This window comes from Camarhynchus parvulus, chromosome 2 (genome assembly GCF_901933205.1).
Source record: "Camarhynchus parvulus chromosome 2, STF_HiC, whole genome shotgun sequence".
NCBI classification, from domain to species: Eukaryota; Metazoa; Chordata; class Aves; order Passeriformes; family Thraupidae; genus Camarhynchus; species Camarhynchus parvulus.
In genome coordinates, this window is record NC_044572.1 from 46,710,110 (window position 1) to 46,736,113 (window position 26,004).

Here is a 26,004-nt window from a genome sequence, read left to right on the forward strand (position 1 = left end):
CACTGGAGATGGGCAAAAACATCTGAATAAACAGAGGGTGTGTGGGATCGGTGCCCAGAAAATCTGTGAATAGAGAGATAATTGATTACCTCATTCTGAAGAGCCTTGAGCCTCTTAAGTATTTAGGAGCTGCGCCTTTCCAGACTGGTTTTCTGTATAGTGAAGAAAGCACTGCCTTCCTGTGTGGCAGCACACTCCAGCTCTTTGCAGAGGTGAGGGAGAGGTCTATTTATGAAGTCAGGTATATATTGACAGGTACCTTAAGCCTACAAATTTAATAGGCTTTTGTTAATATGGGAGAGCATGTTGGTGTTTGTTTATGGATATCCCATAAGACTGAAGGTAATCAACATCATAGTGAGCTCAGCTAACGTAAGTAAGCAATGCTGCTGAGTGGAATACCCAGGCTCTTGGGCTTAGTGCAGGGAAGAGCTCCATGCTATTACAGGCGTGCCTGACTCCAGAGCTAACAGCTTGGGGTGCAAGGTAACCCAGAGTCAACAAAGCACATGGCTGGGGCCATGAGTGCTGATTTGTTACTGGCTGCTGCTGTTGGGAAGAGCATGTGGATGGCTGTTGTCAGAGTTGTACCAAAAGAAAGCTCAAAGGAATGCCAGCTTGTCTGTTTTGGTTTTTTTTTTTTCTATCACTCAGCTGCACTGAAGCCCGACACCTCTGGTAGCCAGTGAGAAGCTAGTTTTGTGCTGCGCTCTTACAGGAGAAGCCTGGCTGCATTAACTCTTACTAAAACCAGCACCTGGACAACTTCAGCAAAATCCAGTGATGGAGGTCAACTCCACAGAAGCCAGCAGCAGCTCGCAGGGAGGCACCGGCTGTCTGGATCTTACCCTTGTCACTTTCACTGAAACGGTGACTTTCACAGAAGTGGTGGCAGAAGAGGAGTGGGGATCCTTTTACTATTCCTTTAAGGTATTACTTTAAGGGGTGCATTACTTTTCTCAAATGCTTGCAGCTTTGAAGCATTTTCAGCACATATGTGGGGAGGCAACTAAGATTCTTTAACTTTTTTTCCCAGATATTGGTATGTTTTTTTCCCTACAAAGACAGCTGACAGCATGCGTGAGGCATTTGCTGAAAAGCAAAATACTTGTAAAAACTGGAATTCAGATTTACGTGTCTTAGCTAACTCTATCCCCTTCCAGGAGAGGCCAGTACTGGTTTTCTGTAGAGGTATTGTAATTATACATGCATCTTTAGTCAAAAGCTTGCATTATTTTAACACATTTTTAATGTAATTTCTTAGATGCATCATCTTGGCATAAGGGATTTCTTTGCAATTTTCTAGCTGTAACAAATATTGTACACAAGCGAGACGGGGTTTTTGTTGTTTCAGGTTTTTTAATCATGAGGGACAGGTTCTAATTTGTTTGTTTGTTTGTTGGTGAGTTGAGTAGGGGTTGCAGTGTCTTTTGAAATCTGTTGTTAAGAATGCATTAGATGAGTCATTCAGTAGTGAATGCTGTTCAATTGAATGGGAAGTGTATTCAGTCATCTCCAAAACTAAACATCACCCTAGCAATATGTAAATGGAGGAAAAAGATTGGAGAAGTTCTGAAGTTCATATTTCCTTCAGATTTCTCTGCCTGTTGCTACTGCTTAATTTTGTTCTGAATGCCATGTGTCTCTTTATTTTTATGGTATGTTGTACAAGTTCAAGTCATTAAAAAGTCTGGCTAGGAGCGCCCTGCCATTCCTTCTGGACCTCAGCACCAAAGAGATCAATTTCAGCAGGAAAGATCCAGGCATTTATATCATTTGACAACATGTGAGGTAGAAGGGGATATATTCAGGAGCAATTTTTGTATCTGTGAGATTGGTAGTGCTCTGACACAATCTTAGTGGAATCAGTGGAATTACAGCAGGTTCCCAGCCCTGGTTAAGAAAGAGATGATCCATAGTGCCAGTCTTAATTAGTGAGGGTCTCTTCTAACATGCTGCTTATAATTGCTAAGGTAATACTTCCTACCTAGGATTTCAAGGGTGAAAATTATTTTTTCTTCCTTTTTGTCCCTCTCCATGTTAGACTCCTAAAATGCTCTTGAAAAAAAAATCACAAGGGACAAGAAAAATATTTTAACAACTTTCTCTTTATCTCCTGTCTTCTTTTCACAGGGCTGTAAATCTGAACAATGTCATGGGAGCAGTATTTTATAATAGTAAAAGTGACAATTAATTCCACGATTAGAAAGTCCCCAGGCAGAAAAATGCTCATTAATAGGAGAGATTGAGTAAATTACAATAATTAGGGAACCAAGGATAGTCATGCACGCTCCTCCATTGCTAAAGGAAACGATTCTGTAGCTGAGGGCTTCTCATTAGACTTGCTCTTGAGTCTCTGCCGGATGCCTGGCTCTGGCACATGTAGCATGAACTTTGCAAGGAGACTCACTGATTTCACATCAATTACTAGCTGTTGATAGGCACGGAAATATTTTCACTCTAGAGACGAGGGACAGCTGGTGCAGCTGTAGGAAAGGAAGGAGAAAGCACCTGCTCTGATGACTGCAGTGCAGGGAAGACAGGGCTCCCTGCCAGCAATTTCAGCACTCAGTAAAACCCACATGTGGAAGGTGCTGCTGATAACTGTGGACTCCGCTGGCCATCCTCCACCAGCTCTGCCCATGTTGTGGCTGCGTCCTTGCCCACTTCAGCAAGCCAAGCAGCAAAGTCTTCCTCTTTACAATGCTGTAGTTAAGCAGCTAAAACAACTCATGTTTCAGTTTGGAACAGGCTGAATGAATTTGAAAAACAGAGTTCAGTGTTCAAAATGTAGCTTACAAATAGGGTTTGGATTTTCAAACACACTGTAACCTGTGGCTGGCTGTGAAGGCAGGATGGGTGAGCGGTCACTACACAGGTTGAGCCCAGAGCTTGTGTGCAGATAGAGCACACAAGCTATTTCTGCTTGGAAAATGCAGGTGTAACCTACCTTAGCAAAGCAGTCCTAGGAAAACATGATCTAAACTGATAAAAGGAAACTAGGGAGTGATGCCCTATACCTGTGTTGATGATTTTTTAATGATTTTACCCAATGACAGCTGCCAGGGTATCTCACACGCTGCTCAAACTGCATAAGCATGTGCTGGCGTCTTTTCCTCCCGAGCTGCAAAAGGATGGCCAGTACCCACTCCAGGTAGTGTCTATGTCATACTGTGGTGGCAACATGACAAAAGTAAAATAATGTGCATTAGAGTATTTCAGTGCCAGAAAGGCTGAGCTGTGATTGCTTCTCTTCCAGAAAAATTTGCGCTTCTGTCTCTTCCTCTGCTTAACAACTAAACCCTGCAAAGTTTCAGATTAGAGAATGTTTTGCCAGTTCAGGTTTTTGTTGTCTTTTTGGGGGGAAGGCTGAGGAGAATTTTATTGATTTATTTTATCTCAAAAATAGAACATTTCCTCCACTTAGAGGAATGCTGATTTTCTTCTGGTAGTCATTACTACAGAAGGGCCAGCTGCTCATCAAAGCTTTGCTAATGATGTCTAATTTTGGGGCCATGTGGGCTAACTAAACTGACTCTTGGCATACAGAATGGCAGCTTTTGGGGCAGGACTGGGTGTGTCTATGCATCACTCAGCATGCAAGATGAGCTGGTGATTTCCATGGCAAAGGCGCTGCCTCGTTCCCGCTGCTATTTAGGTCTTGCTGCTGTGTTATGGCAAATTGTCCCTGAAAACTCAGATCATGTTTCTTCCTGGGTGCCTTTCTGTGGGATATCCAGGTAGGTTAGTGTCTTAAACTACAAGGAATTCTGCTGGCTGTTTCAGCACGTAATTCAGAACAGATGCGCAAATTGGTATTAATTACAGCTCCAACCTTCCAAGCCAAAGGAAAGTTCATTACAATCCTTTACAATCTCCTCCATATGTGCTTAATCCATGTGTAAAAGGGCTCTGAGCATCAATAGCACCTGCCAAATGCAGTAGTACAGAAAGAGCAGAAATCATCTAAATACCTGTAGCCTTCCTCTACTTTAGGACCTTCTTAACTCTGCAAACTGAACACAGTACAAACCAGAAACCTGCCTGGAGAAAAGGTGGAATCTCAGAATAGTTTTGGCCTGATTTCATGCAGGGTTTGGGAGGCTTTGTCAGGGCTGGAGGAAGCATCTTCTCCTTCCAGATACTAAACAGACCAGAAGTTTTCACAATGGTAGGAGCACGTGCATGTCCTCAGAAAGATTGGGTAGGGATCTGTTTTAAGAGCTCTACTGAGAAAGATGCCCTGCTTTCACACAGGAAAGTAAAGGCTGGAGTGCTCAAAAAGAGAAAGGAACAGCAACTGTGAGTTTTCTCAGTGGGACTGTGTTCCCACCATCATTTTCTACCTCCCAGCACAGCTGGGAATCCATCAAGTTTTACTTTTTGTTTCCTGCTGTGCAGAGTTCCCACCTGTACAGCAGGACACAAAGGTTTTATTGTTTACATCCAAGGTTGTTGGGAACCCCTACATCTTCCCTGCCAAGTGGGAGCCCCAGTCACTGGTCCAAATGTTGGCGCACCCCTGCCTCTGTGCCCATGAGCCCTGGTCCCTGTTCCATGCAGCAACATGCAACAGTGTTGCAGCTTTCAGGAGCAACTGTGTGCCTATTAAAACCATCACAAATTATTTTAAATGTGTGTCTTTGACTGTACTCCCCCAACATTGCAGCATTCCCTGTACCTGTGTGTTTTAGCCCATGTAGCTCCTATTTTAAACAGGACAGCACAATCTAGCACAAGTAAGCATAACTCTAAGAACATGGACTGCTTATTCATGGAGCTAATGCTCTTTACAGGGGTTGGGGTTTTTAACATCACCAGCAAAGAGCTGAGGAGCCCAACATGCCGAGAGGTTTTGTAGGACTGTCCAGTTACATGGATTTGGCTCCAGGTGTTCTCAGAGACTGCTGAAGTCACAGTCTAATGTCCCCATCCTTTCATCCAAATGTAGGAGTTGCTTTATCTCCTGAAAAGTATTTGCTTATGCTATTCCTCATTCTGATTTTCAAGCAAATATCACAGAGCATCCCATCATTGAATACATAATAGGAAAATAATAATGGGTGCTGTCAAATTTCTGGAGTAATCTCTGCAAATGCAATCACACATTTTAGAAAATAGACATATCAAATAATTCAGAGGTAACTTTGCAATCTTTCGGTGGGGGAGAGGAGGAGGATTAAGTTTACACAAATAAGGTGTCAGGGACTCCTGAACACAGCCTCTGCAATATGCTGTAATGACTGTTGCTATTCCTGAGATGCTGCACTTAGAATTGTCTCCTTGGGAGACTGCTGCTGCCGTGCTGTTGGCCAGGCTGGCCTCACCCAGTGGCTTAAACACAGCACAGAAGGGTCTGGCAGTGTGACAGCCCAACAGGGAGCAGCTATGAGCCAACTGGTTTGGGCTGTTCTACACTAGCAAACCTCAAACTACTGTCCCTGTGCTCCACACAGGCACATGGTTTGCACCTGTCTGCATCTCCTACATAAATGTGCCTAGAAAGTATATTTTTTTTACATTTTTTGAGATATTTAAATTTTACCGATTAGGCACACATAATAATTTTAAGTGATTAAGAAAAACAACACTTTGGAGTTTTAAATAGGGCTGTCAATAATCATAAGATTATGGATAGACCTTTGAGTGGTCTAATATTATCTTTCTACATTGAAAATATTCTACAAAAAAATAGACAGGTACACCATTAAAATTTTATGTTTCCTGATGACATTCAAATCAGGAATATCTGTCTAATTCTGTGGAATTTTCTAGAGTGCAATGGGTAAAACATCCTGCAATAACTGAGCAGTACTGCCTGCATTTATTATCTGTCTTGTACCAAATCACAACAGAATGGCAAATAAGAACTATTTGGTGATAGAATTGAATTGAATTAATCACATTTGTTACTGACTGTCACCATCACACCTATAGAGAATTTTGGGTCAGAGTGGAGGTTCGTTCAGCTGTTGAGGTTGGAAAGATCATTGCAATTGGCATGCATTAGATGGTGTGCACTGAAAGGATCCTGCTCATCCATGGTGATGATGTCAGAGCTAATAAGTGTTTTTTTTAAAAAACAGAGGTTCACAACAACAACAACAAAAAATTGCTAGATTTAAAAAAGATGAGAAAGTAATCTTGATAAAAAAATTGCCCCTTTCCATGAGGAAGTGTCCCAGTTTAGTGAATCGACTTTCTCAGCTTGTCTCTTTCCCTAAGTCTAAAAGGAAGAAAATATTGTAGATCTTTATGTAACACATAAACATAACATATGAGTGGAATACCATATCAACACAAACTCATACAAAACTGCTTCTCAAGTTCAACAGAACAGAAAAAATCAACTTGTGTTCCTTCGAGCTGTGTGTTTTTTCCAACGATCAGGACTCCTTGGGAAGTGACTGTTGCCAGAATATTTGATATGTTGGTGGAGGTTTCATGTAGCAATGCATCCCAGCTTTGCCAGAATGTTCCATTACCTTGGGCTGGGAGAATAACCCAAGTAATCAGTTAGAAGGCAGCCTCTACACAGGGGATAGGAGGGCTATCAAGCACAACCAGTAGCATTTAAATGAGAAAGCAGCAGTCCCAGAGTCAAACCTGAGGCTGAACTGGTGTTTATGCGCTTTGAATCAGGCTCCATTCCAGGCCACACTAATTAAAAACAACAAAAAAAATCAACTCCTAGAGGGCTTGTTGCCTGCTGAAATGTGTTTCTTTCAAATTCAATCATAATGGAAGCACTTTCAATGACAAAATATAAAACTTAGCTTGGAACTTTCTTTTCTCCCAGTCTTTCTTACTTTCACATGAGTTTTCCCTGGGTTTTTAAGTGTCAATCAAATTGTTTTCCCAAAATTTTCAGGAATATCTTGTGTGAAATCTGAGTAGAAACATCTTCTCACTTTTGCCTTGCTGCATGGAGAACCTTCTTTTGAAACATATTTGTATTAGAGGGGTGGACAGTACAACTTCCTGCTGCTTGTGACAGCTAAGGCTGAAGATTCCAGTGACCTTCTCAGTTTTTTGAGCATGTTTCTTTCTCATTAAGACAAAGCCTATCAGCAAATGAATCAAGACCTTTTCAGCCATTTTTTCCAGCTTTTCTTTTCTTGAACATTAGATTAATTAGTAATCTGAATCTTCACATTCAGGTCATTAGCATTTGCTGCTGTGTGAAGCTTAATTCTAGCCCAAGTATTCTGTTTGTTGTGCCTCTTCTTGTAAGATATTTGGTGTCACTTACTTTTTTCCTTCTTGACAGTTAGAAAAGTTATCTACAATTTAAGTATATGCAACGCACCTACAGCTTTTTTTTCAAGCAGATTGCTGTTAGGTTGTGGGGTTTTTTCACAACCCAACTTGTGTAGAAAGTTTCAGCACAGGAAAAAATATGGATGTTGCCTTGGAATTTTAACCAAGTTAGTTTTTTTTTTTTGTTTATTAAAGAACCTTTATTTTGTAGGTGGTAAGCATAACCATAGTCATGACCCCTTCAGTGGCATCACACTTCATTTCTGGAAGACCACATTTTAAGCTGATTACACTTGGCAGAAATTCTTCACCTCAGGACTTCAAGTAAATATATGAAAAAGTACTCTTAAAATCCTTTTTCTTAAGACAATTATGTTTTTGCCATTTCCATGCCAGTAGCCTTTACACCCATACTCTTTACTTGCAGAGCAAATTTTAATTTACATAAAGATTCCCAGAAAGATTGGAACTGTTCATCTTTCTGTGATAGAATAAATAATATGCAAGGTGTGCAAAGCACTGATCTGATTATGTCTGTTTAAATATCTTCTAGTTTTAAGAATATTTGTTAAGAAAATAGGTCTTATGCATACCTGTGTGTGTGTGTAATAATTCAAGTAGAGAAGGATTTCTGGAGGTAGCCTGAACCAACCACTTGAAAGCAAACCCAAATGGTGCTGGATTTTTCGGGGCAGTGTCTGCCTAATTTCTGAATGTCTCTAGGGATGGAAATCTCACAACCTTTCTGTGTTACCATCCTGATGCTTGACCACCCTCATGAAGAAACTTTCCTTGTAATGTCATACCAAGATGTCCCGTGTTGCAACCCTTGTTTGTTGACTCTTGCCCTTTCATGGTGCACATCTGAGAGGAATCTGGCTCCATCTTCTCTGCACCCTCCTGCCAGACAGTTGTAGGCAGCACTTAGACCCCAGAAGGCTCCTCCAGGGTTTCTGCTGTGTGGGAGTCTGGCAGTATGGAAAAGAGGTGTTTTATTATTTTTGCTTTGTTTATTTATTTAAAAATTCAATGAATTTTATCAGAGGTTTAGTCAGTACCTTTAAAACTCCCTAATTGGGTTAATGGGTGTATTTCCTTTATCCCCCTCAGTGTTACAGTCAAAAGTGCAATTTGCCTTAGAGATAAGCTGATTATAAATCCCTGACAGAAATCAGTCAAACTGTATGGCACCTGTCTGCCTCTGGAAAATTAATTCTCCTGGCTTCTTGGCTTTTTTTTTTTCTTTGTTTGGGTTTTTGTTTTGGTTTTTGCTTTGGTTTTTTTGGGTTTTTTTTGGGGGTTGTTTGTTTGTTCTTTGTTTTTTGGGGTTTTTTTGGGGTTTTTTTTTTTTGTTTGTTTGTTTGGTTTTTTTGTTGTTGTTGTTGTTTTAAAAGGTTTTAAGTTTCCATCCTAAATGGGGGATGTTAAAATAGCAAGTCCATCCTGAACATTTTCAGTTTTCAATGTTCAAGATTTCAGATCTTCTACAGCAGGATAAAAAAAATTGCTAATCTAGACTGCTCCATTTTTCTGCATGGTCTGCAATTAATGTGATTGTTTTAGAGAATGAGAAAAGATGTTTCTCTTTTTTTCCCTCCTTCAAGAAAGTGCAATGCAATCTACTAGTGGTGAACTTGACCACGAGCATGACAGTTACCCAATTTAACAAGGAGATTTATATATTCTTCTTATGTGTTAAGAGCACTCTTGCAAAATTGCTTGGCTTGCTTCATGATTACAGCTCTCTTACAATCTCAATTGCTGCTACACTAACCCCATAATTTTTAAAATATACCAAAGGCAAGATCATTTGTGTATTCCCAGAGTTTATCAACTGTCAAGAGAAAGCTGTTCAGAGACTTAAGCTGCTACTGGCTTGTGATATGAGTTATCATTCCTCTTCTATACCCAGAAGACCAAGAAGATGGTGCAGAAAGATGCCAGGTCACCAGGACCAAGAAGTTACCACAGGCCTGCAGTGCTCATATTAAGAGGCCAGTCAGCCCCTCCAGGCATGGAGTATCTCTCCCTCTCTTTTTCTATTTGCTCATTTCTTACCTGAAACCAATTTTTTCCAGAGCAGCCTCAGCAGCTAGAGCTAAACAGTTGTAGACTGGGTCCCTGTTCAAGTATAAATAATCTTTGTCCATTGCTAGTTGAGCCCCTCTTTCTATTAGGCAACTTCTCTAATATCAGACAAAGGCATTTGCGCCTCAAGACACGAGTAGCAGCCCCTCCACTGGAATGGGCTATCAGGTACATATCATTGCACAGTCATAGCTGGTGCTCCCCAGCAAGAGAGATACAAATCCTGAGGGAAGACAGAGCAAGGAAGTTGGCTGAGGAGAACTGGAAGGAGGGATGGCATTGTGGTACCAAAATGCCACCCAACATCTCCAATAGGATTTAGCTATGGTCTTGATTAAAGGGGTTTGCAGGGGTGATCTCTGCCTCAAATATAAAGCAGAATACACCTCTTGTTAGACTTATTCAAGCCTCTGCATTCAGAAATTTTATTAGAGAAAGAAAACGACAAGCCTTTTTTATAGCCAAAGGAAAGTGCACACAATCTTCAGACAGGTTTTCTGGCTTACATTTCACCCATGAAGAAGCATTTTTTTCATTGACTAAACCTGGCTTTAATAGCAAAACCTGACTATGCTCTCTGGATGTGAAGCACTTCCATGCTCCAAACATAGCAGCCTTGTGGAACAGCAACATGTGCAATGGCTCGAGTCAAACCAAGGAAATCTGCTTGACTTTCATTTGTTGGTGACTTTAATAATGTCAACAGCATCTGTAGTTTTCTAACCTGAAATAACTGCTCTATGACACTAGTCTCCCATGGCATTCTAATCTAGTGTAATTATTAATGCCCATTTCAAAAGAAGCCCTTGTCAAAAGAGGTTTGGGAGGTATTATTATCTTCCTTTTTATCAGAATGCTTCTGATGTTTGCACAACATATTACTTGAAGCATGTTTTTTGTAAATTACCTTGTCTAGGACTGTTATTAAGAAAGGATTTTTGTTTGATGAATGAGCAAGACATGAAACGAAACACTTCTATGTCTAAACAATCTGAAGATGATGAATAAAACTAAAAAAAGTTCGGCTGGAGTGAGATTCAAAGATCCATCAGCTATCTCTCTAATCTAATAACTATTTTTAAAGGCTTCACAGATGCCTTCACTGGCTCAATCAATCTCTCTATGATATATTTTAAAGCCTTCTTTTTCTTTTTAAATTTTCATCCTGAATTCTGTACTGTAGTTTTGATTTTTTGTCGAGTCCACAGTGGATCTAAAGAAGAGATTAGTCCTTTACATTTTTACATTAATCTTTTAATGTCCTCAAGGCTATGTTCATCTTTTCCTGCAGTCAACTTTTCCTGGATTTAGTGACTTGATTCATTCAGTCGTTTTGCCTAACTACATCCTTTATGTCAACTCGTTTGTGTGTCTCTCTTGAAGCACTGTGCCCAGGAGTGGGCATGGCCCAGTGGGAAGATCAGAGCAGAGGCACATGAGCCTGGTGTTGATCCCAAAGCGGTGGTGGCTGTTGCTCTCGTGGTAGAGTGATTCCATGATGTTCTGGGGCACTTTGCACGTGTGCTGCGTGTGAGGGTTGAGGTTTGGAAGGCTGGTCTGACCAAGAGAGATTTACACTCACTACACTACAGTCCTGCACTTCTCCTTGTTGGACAGCATGTTGCTTTTTTCCCAGTACACGTTTCCAATTCATGAAGATAATTTTGAATTCCGATCCTAGCCTCTGCAAAGGCCTTTATCACAGTGGGCATCCCATTAATAACCATGGAAGTTTTCATTCTGCAAGTTAACACAGACTGAGAGAGGCTGCAGTGATTTAAGTTGCCTATTGTTATGGCTCCTTAATCGTCAGGAATGAGATCTTTTTCCTTTTAGTCAGAATGGCAGCTCCCACAAATAGATTAATAGAAATTTTGGCTTTATTTCTTTGTCTACAGCCCTTCCAGACTTACCTCTATTTTCAGTGTTTGCATTTTTAAATTATCTTTGCAGTCTGCTTTAATTTCTGGAGTCTAACGTTGCTTAATTGTTAGGTATTGCTTTTAAATTGGCAGAAGGGATTTAATCTGACCAGTTGTACTGTGCTCTTATCCTTCTAACACAGCCTCTGATGCTCCATAGCTATTTCTTCTGTGGGAATCATAAGAAGGGTTGAGTGTCAGATCCTTCTTCTATTCCTATCTATATCAGTATAATACGGGAATATAATGCCTTTTAAGAAAATGCTCTTCTGATTTTATACCAAAGAAAATGGGAAAAAGTCTAGTCCCTTAGTTTTCTTCATGTGAGAAATATGTTTTCTGAAATGGAAAAACCAAAAAAATCCTGAGGAGAAATCATGGATTTCAAGGAAAAAAGTGATGTGAAATCTTATATTTTATTATTTTATTGTCTTCCAAAAAAGACATTTCCTTCCAATTCCTGTGCTAAGAAAAGCATCCCCATACAAACAGTTTCACGGTATCTCTGCCACACATTTTTAAAGAAATTTGTTTCCAAGAAATTCAAGAGATTTACAGGTAACCCAAAAAGATGGATTTTTTTTTTAATCTAAAAGCTAAGTATCTAGCCCACACAGGTTGTCTCATGTAGGTCACTCTATACTCAGTGGAGACAAATCATCCCAAGGTAGGTGAGATGAGTGGTGACTCATCTCTGAGACACTGCTATTACCTAGACAATAGTAAGACAATTTAGAACAGTTGTGTCTCTTTGGAACTTTAAAGTTAGGTGAGATGACACTATGTTGGTGAAAATCATCATGCTGGCAAAAGTGAAATCCTCTCTACACAACTAATTGCTTAAACTAATCTCTGGGCTCAGGCACAGAGCGTAACATCAGATTGCCCCTCATCAGGTCTTGCTTTCCCTGCATGACCCTGTGATCCATAGGGAAGGGCGGCTCCCTGCCTAGAGCAAAGCTGAGGCTGGTTCCCAGGAGAGGCTGCCCAGGGGGGGCAATGGGAGGGACAAGGAGGGACAAGGACTGCTGGCCAGGGGTGGGGCTAAGTGCCGAGAAGGCACTAAGGCTAATTATAAAGCACAAAGCTCCATGTCCCTGCTCCATTCCTTTCATTTCACCTTCCCTCCCCATGCACACAGTAAGCTATTTTCTTTGCAAGCAGAAGGAGCTCTGGTTTCTGCTCACCATAGTGGCTTACAAATGCTTTTAATGAGTGTTCTCCCTGATTTCTGCTCTACTATCAGCCCAGTCAGGTAGGTGGGGTATTACTGGCAGCATCTTTCCCCCAACCTGCTGAGGCCACGTCTGTAGGGCCAGCACCTGGCACCCTTCCTCAGCTGCAGCCCTTACCTGCCTCCTCCATCTTCCCCTAACTCCCATGTTGTGGATTTGCTGTTTTGAATGGAAAGATCCCAACGACTACATTGACAAAACCTAAAACTGTTGGTAGGATGTAATGATTGGGTGTGCACTCACCAAACAAGCAAACGTGGGCACACAAATACGGTGTTGATCCTGCAGCCAGAGCATCTCGATGCTTTGAGAGCACGAACAGCTTTCTTACCTTGTTTTCTTTGTACACACACCACTAGGGGACGTTTTGTCATCACGTTTCAGTTGCTACACAAGTATACTTTAGTGGGTCATGCTTCTTTTTCAGTCTTGGTGCACATCTAGATCATGGAGTGGATGTCTGAATTTCATTAGGGCTCGTGAATGACCCAGACTCACTGAAGTTGAGGAAGAGAGAACTATTTATTTCCTCCATTTCTCCAAAGGAGCCCATCTATCAACATTCCTTATGAAGTGAGGCAGCTGGTTATTTCACAGCTTGCTGGAGCAGCACAAGAAAGCTGAGAGCTGCCTCTCGTTTTAGCACTAAGTGCAGAATACAGACACTGCTAGTGGTTTCATGGAGAGAGAAGTAATATACAGCCACTGCAAACTAAACTGGGAAGAACATCACTAGCAGTGATGCATGTTAAGTATTTTCTGAAAAAAAACTAAGAATGTCTTTTAGACTAAATAGTTGAAATCAATTGGCAAAACTCAAATTTCACTCCTGTTTTCCATTCTCATCTCATTTGTCTGAAGATAAGTGACTGTCCATCCACCCATCAATACACTTTTTGCCCTTCTTTGCATTGCAGACAGAGCAGCTGGTGACTCTTTGGATTCTCTTTATTGTCACAATTTCTGGAAATGCCATTGTGCTCTTCTCTACCTGGAGGAGGAAGCGGAAATCTCGAATGACCTACTTTGTTACTCAGCTGGCAATCACAGGTAGTGTATGGGAGGGGAAAGGGCACCTGACCTGCACTGTAAAACGCAGGAATCACTGTAAAAATTACAAATGAGAAAATGTGAGTTGAGGGGCAAAGCATTCAGTTGCCACCTAATGTCCAGTTGAGTTTGCCATAAAGCAAACGGATGGCTACTTATCTTAGGGCTCAATCTGATTTAAAAAGATGTTGCTAGATGGAGTAGTATGCAGCAGCTGCAACTCACTGGTGTCACTAAATCTTATCTTCCAGTCTGAGTTTGCATCTGCATTTCCCAGAAGCTATGTCTCCAGCTGTTGTCATGGAACTGCTTAAATTAAACTAGTTTAAGATGAATCTCTTGTGTTTTTCTACTAAAACTACTCCATCAATTATTCTCCCGCAGTGAAGAGTGAAAATAACTTCATGTTGTCCGGTTTAATGAAGGGAAATATAACAATATAAAGGTGGAGAGGAATGCATTTAGATTTTTTTTAATGGACAAAAGGATGCTGATCCAAGGACTTTGTAGTTTTTAAACAGAATGTGAAATGTATAGGAGACTACGTTTGAAAAATGTCAGTCTCAGCAAGAAGGAAAGGAAATGAGCATAAGCAGCACATTGTTTCTCTGTAGTCTTGAATGGACTACATTTGTGGGGGTTTAAGTTTCCCAAGGGAAAATATGTGCTGTTTCTACAACAGTGTCCTGCTACTAATCCCTGCTTACAAGACATCTGTGTTGTACTGTTTGTGTATATAGGATATATTTATATGCTTCTATTGCTTTTTTTTTTTTCTTCCCCTAAGCTATGGTAGGAATTATAGCACTTTTTCACTGAAGAACCATTTAATATATGATTTTCCAACAATACTGCTTCCTCCTTTGTTGTCTGTTGTACCTGTGTTTAAACTGGAAAAACAAAGCACTACACTGCCCAATTTCCAACATGCATTTTTGTAAATAAATGGACTCCATGGTCTCAGCCATGTCTGCTCAGGAGCATGTTCAGTTTGAAGAACTACTCTTAGCTGAAACAGACCAGGGTGTGCAAATTGATGCAAAGAGGCAGGCCTGTAATAGGTGATGGAAGAATCCTTGTAAAGTGAGGAGGTGAAGGTTTGCAGTGACTTCTTTTCTGAAGTGCTGACAGCTGGTTTTCCTGTTTGCCCAAGTCATCTGTAATAAATAGTTTTACTTCTTATCTCAGCTGTGACCTTTATTGCCACTTCCTTCATGAGGCAGCAGTATTATCCATCAGGTAAGGCAGGTCAATACAGCCTCACCCCACAGCTTGGAAGCATCAATCACAGATCAAGCATTACAGTGTTCACAGGAGTTTCAAAATAAACACTCTCTGCTCAAAGAGTTCCCAGTCCCAGATGAATGGAATGTACTCAGGCAGTCAAGAAGAAGTGCAGGCAAAGAAAGAAGAGCAGAGGAAGCCTCAGACGGACATCATCCATTTCATACTTACTGTCAGGTGTACTGGGAGGAGTCTACTGCTGTTTCTGTGCTGGAAAAGTGTCTGACTGGGAATTTTTCCATTTTGTACCCATAGGAAAGAGGACTTTTTGTATTAGAATGGGGGTCCATGAAGAACTATTCACTAGGCGTTTAAGTACTGTCAGCATGAAGGGAGAGAAAGGCATTGCAAGTGCAGTTTGAGGGAGCTTAAAGAATCAGTGACAGTGGCAAAGACAACAAGGCAAATATACCATTAGATGTGGGCAGCAAATAGTGCTATACAGCTGATGCTATAATTTGACTGAAATTTGTGTGTTCCATTTGCTGATTCTTCTGACTTCCCCTTCCCTAGAATTATCCTTGACTTTTAAAATTGCCTGAGTTCAACAGTCTGTTCCATTTCATATTACAAAAATTCACGTAGAAAACTCACTTGACATTCACATCTGCAACGTTAAAAGAAGTAACTTCAGCTCTAACAGCAAGGCTCCTTTCAAGCAATGTCGATTTCTTTTTTGTGATGCAGGAGTCAGAACTCTAATTTATCTTCCCGCACCAAGACTGCTTGTCAGTATTTTGGCACAAGGAAATGACTTAATTCCTGAAATGGAGCCATTTCACTTTCTTATCTTTAAAAATATTATTAAGAACAAAGCAAGCTGGCAACAGCCATCATCCTTTCACAACAAGTTATGAGGTAGACACAGAACATTATGAAAACACCGACTTGTCACATTGCTTTGACATGCCAAGCATATTTAAATCCTTCCAACTAAGGCCTAATCTCCTGGCAAACAGTTTCTGCTTAGTCAATATTACTGCTTCCATCTATTTTGAGGTCCTTAAAATATTTATTATCTCTGCCCAGTAGCAGAAAGAAGAATAAGGTATATAGCTTTATCAATGCAGGCATTTCAAAGCCATTTAAAAACTTTTTGTCTATTGATCTGTGGCTCAATAGTTGAGAGGTGCCCTCAATTCTCACATTTTCCCACTGATGTAGTACCAAAAATGAAATTAAAATTCAGCCTTTGTGTTAGAATAAACAAGGTATTCAAAGCAAAATTGTGCATAATACATGAATAGGAAGCGAATGCTGTTGTTCTTCTTGACTGGTTGCCAAGCCAGATGCAGATGAGAAATAACTAACTGATTGAGGCTTCTTTCAACACTGACAGAATTCAGTGGTTCAACCCACTCCACAAATCTAGAGAATATTCTTCCTGATTCTTTACTACATCATAATTCAACATGGTGCTCAAGGTTGCGGGGATCTGTAGGAATGTGAGTAATCCTTTCAGCTTCAGAATGCTTAAGGATGTTGCTGAAGCCTGGATTCACAATATTTTACATTAAATACACACTTTTACAATGCTTGTGTCAGTACCACATTTCAGTTTATGTCTAACTCTCAGTTCATGCATAAATCTCTTTGAAATTATCTGGGAATTAAGCACTAGGAAATCAGCTAAGAGTTAACAGCTGAGCTGAACAATAGTACTAATCACTCAGCATCAGCTAATTTAATGAAGAGGAATATTGCCATATTTGCCTTGTGTTCAGTTTTCAGTTTGCCTTTGGGCATATTCCTCTTCTGTAAAAATGTTGTTCTTAGAAACAAGTTTGTCTGTGCAGACGGAAACTAAAGCTAAGTTTCCTGCAGATTTCTATCTCCAAGGTAATTTAGTTTCTCAGAAAGAGCAAGCTCTGAAGATTACCCTGTGAGGAGGGTATTTCTAAGCACTTTTCCCCAAACACTTTTCTTCTGAGCTTAGCACAAGTTATGCTCATGGCATAGCTATCTCTCCTGGTAGGAAATCTCTTACATCTTCCCCTACCCAATGCCATTTCACATAACTTTAGTGTCTTAGTGTATTTAAGATGTTTGCAACTGAAATCACCAAGTGGTTCAAGATCAAAGACTGGGATGATTTCACAGGAGCTGTATAAAGCTGGAAGTATTGAAGTGAAATATTGTTGTTTTCAGAAAAAATGGTTTGTCCACACATTTATATCTGTATCGCTCACATTTATATCTGTATAAATGAGCTCTCTATAGCTCATTTATATCTGTGTATCTACCAAATAAAGGCCTTCTTAAGTTTACTCTCAAAATGTAAAAGCAGTGGACATGAGGTATATATCAAATTATTTGAGTAGTAGTGGATAAGAAATATAATTTATGGGCCAAAGAGTTAGTACTTTGTAACAGCAAGAACTGCTATTATTTGGCCAATTCCAAAACCAATCAAGCAATACATTAAAAGTCTATATTTGTATGAAACGAAATTAATTTAAGAGAATGAATGAAAAGAAAGAATTTTGCTTCTCATTATTTTCCATTCAACTTTAACTACCACTGACAGAGGAATGTATTTAAGTTCTTTTTATTGATGAAAAGTAGGTAGTTTATTTAGATCTTTTTCTCCAACATTACCATCCAGAAATTTGGAACTTGAAATGTCATGACCTTTAGCTCAGTGTGCTTCTATTCCACCATTTAGCAGAAATCAGTAATTTAGGAACAGTGTTACATTTTGTCCATTGTTAGGAGTAGAAATACATGTAGGCACTTCACTGCATGCCAAATTTTAAGCTACAGCCTGTCAATCTTGTTTGGAAATGTGTGCTCACATACATATTGCTGTGGCTGTAATGAAGAGAGAAAATAGAAAGAACATCACATAACTTTTATGGTAGCTTACATATAAACAGGAAAACAAAAGATTTTCTGTAAACATATGTAGCTGTACAGTCTATATTATGGTATAAATACCAAATCCTAAGGGATTACTCAAGAATTACATTAAAAAGGTAAGGAGGTAATTTAAAAAGTTATATAAAGGTATTTGTACCAATACCTTCCTCAGTTGCTCCCAGAAAGTTGAAGGCCTTGGTCCTCACCAGCTGCACTAATTTTGTTCAGTGTTTGGTAAAAAGCCAATACACTGAGAACCTGCTACAAGAGGGCAGTGCAAGTGTATAGGTGGAAATGGACCCTGCTAAAGCAAAGAGTGCTGCTTTATTTCTGTGCTGCTTCTGCCCACAGAGAGCACGACTGTGAGACTAAAACCAGCTGGGCTCAATCACCGACTTCTAGGGGGACTTTGGATTAGATGACTGAAGGCAGAGACTAATTTTCCAGTTAAATGCACTAAATGAGTGCATCTAACTCTGCAGCTACAAGAGCTAAATATGAACAAATTTTGTCCTTCTTTTCTTCTTCTTTTTTTTTCCCCTACACAAAAACCAGTAGGGTACTGGGTACTGAATGCTTTAATGCACTGTGCTTGTCCTTCAATAATTTTCTTCATTATTCTATATGACTTGAAGGAATGAAGATGACTTGTTACTCCATGATCTGTAGGAAAGCTTAATATAATAACACCATTACCAAAATTAACATGTAGAACATTATTAACAGATAATGGTCTCTGTTCCAGCTTTTCATCGGGAAAATGATACTTGGAATATTTCTGCACTTTAGAGAAATCATACATACAAATTCGTCAGTTTTACAAGTACCTTAGACATCACAGTGATTATGAGCACTGGAAGGTAATTGCACAGAGCCAGTTAGCAGCTAAATCAGCAAGTCACCTTAATGGAGGTGGACTGTTGGCAGCCAAAAACTCCATAGAGTTCCCAGTTATACTGGAAAATTTATCTAGCTAAATTTGCCAGCTGGGTCTTGGCTGGAACCTGCTAATATGATTTACATGATTGTCCACCTAAGACACAGAAACCTAATGCACAAAACTGAACTAATTCCCAGAAATCTGTCTTCCTCCTCTTTCCCCACTAATTGTCTGCTATTTGTAGGAAAAATATGAAGGCTGAAGAAAGGTGAGAGATTTCATCATCCTACTTGAAGAAAACAGAGGAAGTTACAATCATACTGCAGAATTCATTGCTAAAATTGAGAGAATGACATGTGCATTTCTTATATTAATTATGTCCTAAAACCTCTTGAAAGTGTAATTAATGTAAGGAGACTGTCTCTGCTAATGGATCATCTGTGTTCTGCACTGTATGCTCCCATCACTGCTGAAAAAGGTTTGTCAAGATTGGGAAGAAAGAGTGTAATTTGTTAGTATTTCCTCAGGCACAGACACTGAAATTTTTGAGAATACCCAATGGCATCCAAATTCCCCACTTTTGCAAGCAGCTTGATTCCCAAACACCTATCTGGAAGTCTAAGAACTCTGCAAATCACCCGACTGCATACATGGCTTGATAAATAGGGAAAGAAATAGATTACATCCACCTTTCCTCTGTAGGCTATGAAAATGATAGCATTTAGTACAACTTTCATTTTGCATTTACAGAACAAATGTGCTTCAATTTACCAAGAGCAAAAATGGTCTCTGGGAGTAAACACAGCAGTATTAGTATTGCTTATTCAATGCATCCCATGAACCTATGTGAATAAAAAAAATTGTTTCATGGCTGCATTAGCTGCCTGGAAAAGCAGCAATCATTTTTCCATGCTGATTCTGCCAAGAAGATGAATTCAGTAAGAGGAAAGCAACATGGGACTTTAAGTGAGGTATGTATTAGCGTGCCCCTGCAAACTGGAACATAATGCAGGACAAGATAAATGTGATCACAGCCTGCAATACCCTGTGGCAGCACAAGGCAAAACAGATTTGCTACCCATTGCCATTCCTTGTGATTCAATAAAATCTAGGAGAGACTTGAATTCTCCTTTGAACTTTTACTCAGATTTGAAGATGAATCATAGTTCCCTAGTTTGTAATATGCAACTTGGACACTGGTGCTGTGCAATTCCAGCTTGATATTATGAATCATCTTTTACTATACTCTAATATTTCTTATGTAAAGAGCCATGAGTATTTCTGCATGTCTGTATATATTCATTTATCTCTGCATAAATGGTTAGTCAAAACATAGTTTCTATTTTCCCAAGGAAAATATCCAATACATGCATCCCTCTTAAAATGCATTTTCTCCCCAGCCAGTCCTGAAGTAGATGGGGTAAAAAGTGGAATATCCTCACAAGGTAGGAAAGGAAACCAGAAGTGAACTTCAACGTCAAAACTGAGAGACAAAAAGAGGCTTTATGTGAAGGAGATATGTTCTCTTTAGGGGTATCAGGGCCTCTATTTCACAGTGTTTGGTCAGCCAGCCAAAGGAAAATGCTCACAGCAAACAGAGTAGATTTTATGTTTTAGAGGTGAAATCATGAAGCAAGTGGTCTGACAGAAAACTTGGTATCCTGAAAATACTTTGTTCCAGTCCAGCCTAGTAGTGTAAGAGCATTGAATTTGGGACTAGTGCTCCAACAATCCATGGAGTTACACTACTTCCCTGTGAGGTCTAAAGCAAAAGAAACTTCTTTTGATGCAATATTTACCTCCTTGAAAAGGTAAAGTTATGATACCACAAGATTGGGACTATAAGAACAAAAGGTAGCCTTGGAGACTTGGCAGTAATCCTGGGGTCTAAGGCAGTTGGATCACCTTTGCCTTCATTGCACGTGCCCAAAAGGTTTGGAGTCAAGCAAGTATATGAGGAAAGACAAAGAAATAGCAATAGATCAAATCTTGATGCAGAAATCAGAGAGTTTTGGGCCAGAATGAGATATCCCAAAAACCTGGCTGGAAGCTATTGTAGAGATGGGACATTTGGAGAATGCAGAAATGAGCTGTAGGTTTGCTGACAACAACTTCTGCTTTAGAACTCAATTCCAAACCAAATCTTAAGTGTTTTTAACCAGCCCACAGATGGAAGCCTGTTATGCTATATTTTTCTTAATGCTCATGTAGTTTTAGATAATTAGATATTTTCTCAGGGGATGACTGGAAAGTCCAGGGGTGGACACAGTATTTGTGTTTTCTTAGTTGCTTAGACTCTATCCACTGGAGCTCACTGCAGTAGGAAACAGCAGCACTAGCACAAAAAAAAAAAAGAAAAAAAAGCTGATGTGCAGTATCTACAGGAGTAGAATGCAGTGTCCCTCCCATTAGTGGCAATATAAAGGTAATTTGCTACTAGAAGCAAGCATGATCATCCCCTTAAAAACCCTGTAATGACTTTTATTTATATAGCCTACTTTAATCTTACAAATGCAGGAACAAGATGTCCATGATTCATGATTTGTAATTAATGCAATCACAACCCACTAGGCAGACATCCTTAAACCAGTGATTTTCTGTCTATTTTCTGTGAACAGTGGTCTTCAGATCCCTTTCAGGAAGCAAAAATCCCTCTGCAGCTTAAACCCAAGTACAGAGCTGACATTCACACAGGAGAACTCATGAAAAAAGTATTTTCTTTCCTCAAAGTACAGTACCTAAATGCTGCACTAAATTGTTCTGGAAGGGGACAGTTTGTGTGCTCATCATACATAGGAACTCAGTGTGGAATTTTCAGAGTGCCTAGGGATAGAAACTGAATCTTCCTCTGCAAATGCAAAACAGCAGACACACTCTGTTTGTCAATAGTTCCAGTACCATGTTTAGTGTAGGATATGGTCATGTGGGGTTTTTTCACATTCCAGTGGACCACCTGGGACCTGAGAATTTAGCAGCAAAGATGATATGCCCTCATTTCATCTGCATCTCAATCACTTTAACACTGAAGCAAGAGTGTTAAAGTGATTGAGATGCAGATGAAATTTTTTTAATCCTTTTTAATTTTTTTTTTGAGTTATGAAGTATTTTTAGTAGATGTGTTGATTCTTGTACAAAGATATTGGGTATTTCCTTATACAGCTTTTAGGGACTTAATAGGCTTCAGTTCATAAATTGTCTTGCTTCTAAAGCAGGGGAAAACCTAACTAGAACAGGCCTATAAATATGCAATACAGTGTTCAATGACTATTCCTCTTTAGTGTATGTGTATGTTTAAAATCACAAGCAGGCATCAGACTTCTGTCCTAAGTCATCTGGGAGCATTTCTGAATGCCATCTCTAAGGTTTGGGCTCCTGTACATTCCCAGAAAGGAAATAAGAAATATCAATGTAACATCTCAGTGACAATCCTGTCATCTCCCTAAATTCACCCTAGATCATGCAATTTTAAACTAAGATGGAATAAGTTCTTCTGTTTGCTTTTCCTGGCTAATAAGCCATTTCTGAAAGGACTAAAAGTGATGAATGGACCTTATATGTCCTATCTTTGTCAAAGGGATGTTTTTCTCATTTCAAGAGACACACACAGCCTAAACTTGATTCCACTTACCCACCTACAGATTTCTGCACAGGAGGTCCACACTTACCATTTCTATTCTTTCAAAAGAAGCTGTCATTTCTTCAGATCTTTGCATACAAATGTTCTTCCTGACTAGACAGCTGTGTGACTAAAATGAAAGCATTTCCTTTCATCTGTTTTGTTGTTTTTCGGGGGTTTTTTTTGCCAGTAGCTTTTTACTCTCCACTTTCACCTGCAATATAATTTCTCTAACCCTGTGCTGACACTTACAATGTGCAGCTAAGTTACTGCACTGTCACAGCTCTGCTGGTACCACTAGAGGTGTGTGGAGATTATGTATGGGCAACTGCAGCACTTTGAGGGCTGTAAGACAAAAATGCAGTGTGGTCTGGGCTCATATACTAGAGCAGCCATGTGGCATTTGAAAGAAACAGCAAAAAGAACAACAAAATTCTAATCTTGATAACTTTTCTAGTCAGCCAAGTGAAATGCAGACCAGGCAAGTATCTTCAGATACCTTCCCTGTTTTACAGCTGAGTGGTTGACCACATAGGTGACAATTTACATTTGCAGGTCTTTGGCCAAAGCAATTTTAATCTGTGGCCTTGTTCCCCTGAGGAAATTACTATTATTTGGAATATTACATCTTTTGTTTTATACAGCATCATTAATACTGAGATTAGCTCAGCTGGTAAGAGTTTGGTGCTAATAATGCCAAGCTTGTGGTTTGATCTCTGTATGGGCCATTCATTTAAGAGTTGGACTTGGTGATCCTTGAGAGTCCTTTCCAACTTAGAATATTCTGTGATTCTGTGTAATAGCAGGGAGGGTGGAGGGCAGATGCCCTGTTAGCCTCTTGCCATGAGTACAGAAGTAGGTCTGAAGAAAGCCCACACCTTGACATCAGTCCTGGGAAGAAAAATGGGACATAATTGTCACAGAGGTAATTGGATTAAATCTCATGACTGCATTCTTGCACACTGGTATTCATTTTAGGGATTATTCATGCCATCTATTTTAGGCACCTCACTATAGGTATGTAAAATATAGTCACCCTTCCCATGCTCAATTTATAGCCAATAGAGCAAAACACTCCACGCAGCTCTATACTTGGGCTGAAGTTTCACTGACTTGCACAGAAGGACTCAATTCCTAATTTAGATCTCTAAAATTGACTGTATAAATCCCTCCAGCATTCATACATCACCAAATATGTCAAGATTACTATTCATTTTGACAACTAAGAACCTAATCTTCCTCCATTTCAATCAGACCTCAGAAGGCTCTGACTCAAATCCCATCCCCAAACACAAAGTTTTATAGAGAAGGTATTTCTCAGAATCTTTCCATTTGTTTATTTTTAAGCACAGCAAGACATAGCAATGTTACCTGATGGAAAGTGCAGGATTATTTCTTTTGTGCTCAGAATTGTTTCTTAATTGCCATCTGGAACTTGTCCAAGATTTTCTAGGTGCTGCCCAAAAGACAATTTGTTCATGAAATCACAGAATCATTTAGATTGGAGAAGATCAAGTCCAACCTAACTGCCAACTCCATCACTAAATCATGTCCTTGCATTTCACATTTACATCTCTTTTAAATACATCTAGGCACAGTGATTAACCCCCTTCCCTAGGCAGCCTGTTACAATGCTTGAGTGCCTTTTCTAAGAAGAAATCTTTCCAAATATCCAAACTAATTTTCCCCTGGCACAATCTGAAGCCATTTTCTCTTTTTATTGCTTGATACTAGGGAGAACAGACTGCCCCCAACTTTCTACAGTGTCCTTTCAGGTAGTTGCAGAGATCTAAATGGGACATGGAACAAAAGCGACAAATTAAGTGACAAATATTACTCCAAACCTGTGCATTAACACTACAGCTGCATGATTGGCCTTAAAGGAGAATCTTTAGGATCATAGAATAGATTAGGTTAGGAAAGAACTTCAAGATTGTTCAGTTCAGTGCATGTAAGTGCTGTGCTCCACTGTGTTGGTGGAAAGAACCACCTGAAATCACTGAAGGATGCAATGGGAATCTGGTTCTGTTTCTGCACACGTGTAACACGTGCACAGCCACATCCACCCACCCACCCCCACACCACAGCTCTGAAATCCAAAAAGACTTGCAGGTAAGTCACACATTTTCCCACTCCTATTATGTTATGTTGCAGGCAGTAGCAAGCAAGAAAGAAGAGTGAAGACCTGCTTAACATGAACAGGATCAGTCAAAATAGCATGGAAATTACATCAGGAAAAATCTCCAAACATTTCATTCACAAGTCAACTTTTTGCTAGTTCCTAAGGAACAGGGATAACAGCACTGAAAAGCAGAAGTGTTTGATTATGCCAGTTCCTTAGAGGGTACTGATAACAAACAAAAGGAATTTTTTCTTGAAAGGCATTTTTTAGTTTTATTGTAAACTAGCAAAATAGAACAAGAGACAAAACGTTATTCAAATATGCCAGAAACCTGCACACTAGAAGTGGGGAATAACGGCTTGTCTGCATGAGGAAACAGTTTGCTTTGAAATTCTGGGAACTTGAAGATACATGACAAAAAAGAGGTGTTTATTTGTTTCCTAAAAAAAACACAAACAAAAACCCATCTACATTTTGAAATGGTATTGGTTTTTTTGATGGACATTTTCTAGTCTTAAATAGAAGAATGATTTCTACACATTTTCATTTCCAGCTCCCATAGGCAGAGAGAAAATCAGGAGCTGATACCACATATGGAGAGGATGGAGAGCCCTCTCAGAAAATGGCTTTTCAATGCTGCAGAGATAGGGACTGTATAATCACTGTTTAATCTAATGTATTATGGGAGTGCTGGAGTTACTGCTATATTACTAGTAAGTCCAGAGAAAAAATGTTAGGTATATTAAGTATAGTAATTTCAATGTTCATTTTGAAACTGTCTCTCCTGCTGATAAGCCATTTGAAATACAAGAAATGTCTTTTGCTGCTCAGTCATCTTTGTTTAAGAAAACATGGAAAACTTTTAGAAATCAAGGGGACATTCTTATTTAAACCCTTTTCTTAATAACTGCAAGGTCACAGCTCATGGAAGTCAGAGGTAGATTCCCTCTAAAAGAGCTAAAAAGCAGAGTGTCTTTTTCTGTCATCCTTAGCATGGAATCTAGTGTCAACACTCCTGAGGACAGCTTTGTACATAACCCTGGTTAAGTAAGAGTCTTTCAGTGTTTTGTTCATCTTTTTGAAAGGACAATGCCATGAACACTTCCATGTTTCATTCAGACAATCAATTTAAATTTGGATTCCTTCTTATCCCTGTCAGAAGCACATGCAGGCACAGAGCAAGCTTGACACATTTTAAGTGCTGAGCTTGTTAGATGACACATTCCATTTGAATAATCCTCACCATAGGGTGAGCATGAGACCCAAGACTCTACTACAGTACCAATCCACTCATGGAATCCATGCATCTCTAATCTCTGATGATCCACTCTGATGAGGTTTTATAGTGTTGTGTTACTCAAATAATGAATAAGTTTCTTTGTGTCAAAGAGTTATTAGTGGCAAATCTCATTGCTCTAAGACAGAAACTCTAATGAAATTTTAATGCACAAAAGACAGCACAGTGATAAAACTACTCACCTGAAATCTTTGCTTTGCCAAGGTGTCTAATCTAATATTAATAAGTGACAACCACATCAGTTGCACATCAACCTAGTTTCTCTGAAGAGGCCTCTCATAATATGCTGTAAAATTTTTTCTCTCAAGCACTGAAACTTAGACAAACAAATCAGTAATGCATCCTGTGCCTTTGCAGTCTGGCTGAAAGTGAAGACCATCTCTAAGTCTCC

At 39.6% G+C, this 26,004-nt stretch overlaps 1 protein-coding gene across 1 annotated transcript in view; it reads left to right on the forward strand.

The window, feature by feature from the left end:
• Positions 1-783: 783 nt before the first annotated feature.
• The window catches only part of NPSR1 (neuropeptide S receptor 1), a 55,673-nt gene continuing 30,452 nt past the window's right edge, over positions 784-26,004 (forward strand). Inside the window, exons 1-2 of the mRNA XM_030943227.1 lie at positions 784-930; positions 13,423-13,555. Of these exons, the coding sequence (XP_030799087.1) occupies positions 784-930; positions 13,423-13,555 (280 nt within the window). The remainder of the gene's footprint in view (positions 931-13,422; positions 13,556-26,004) is intronic.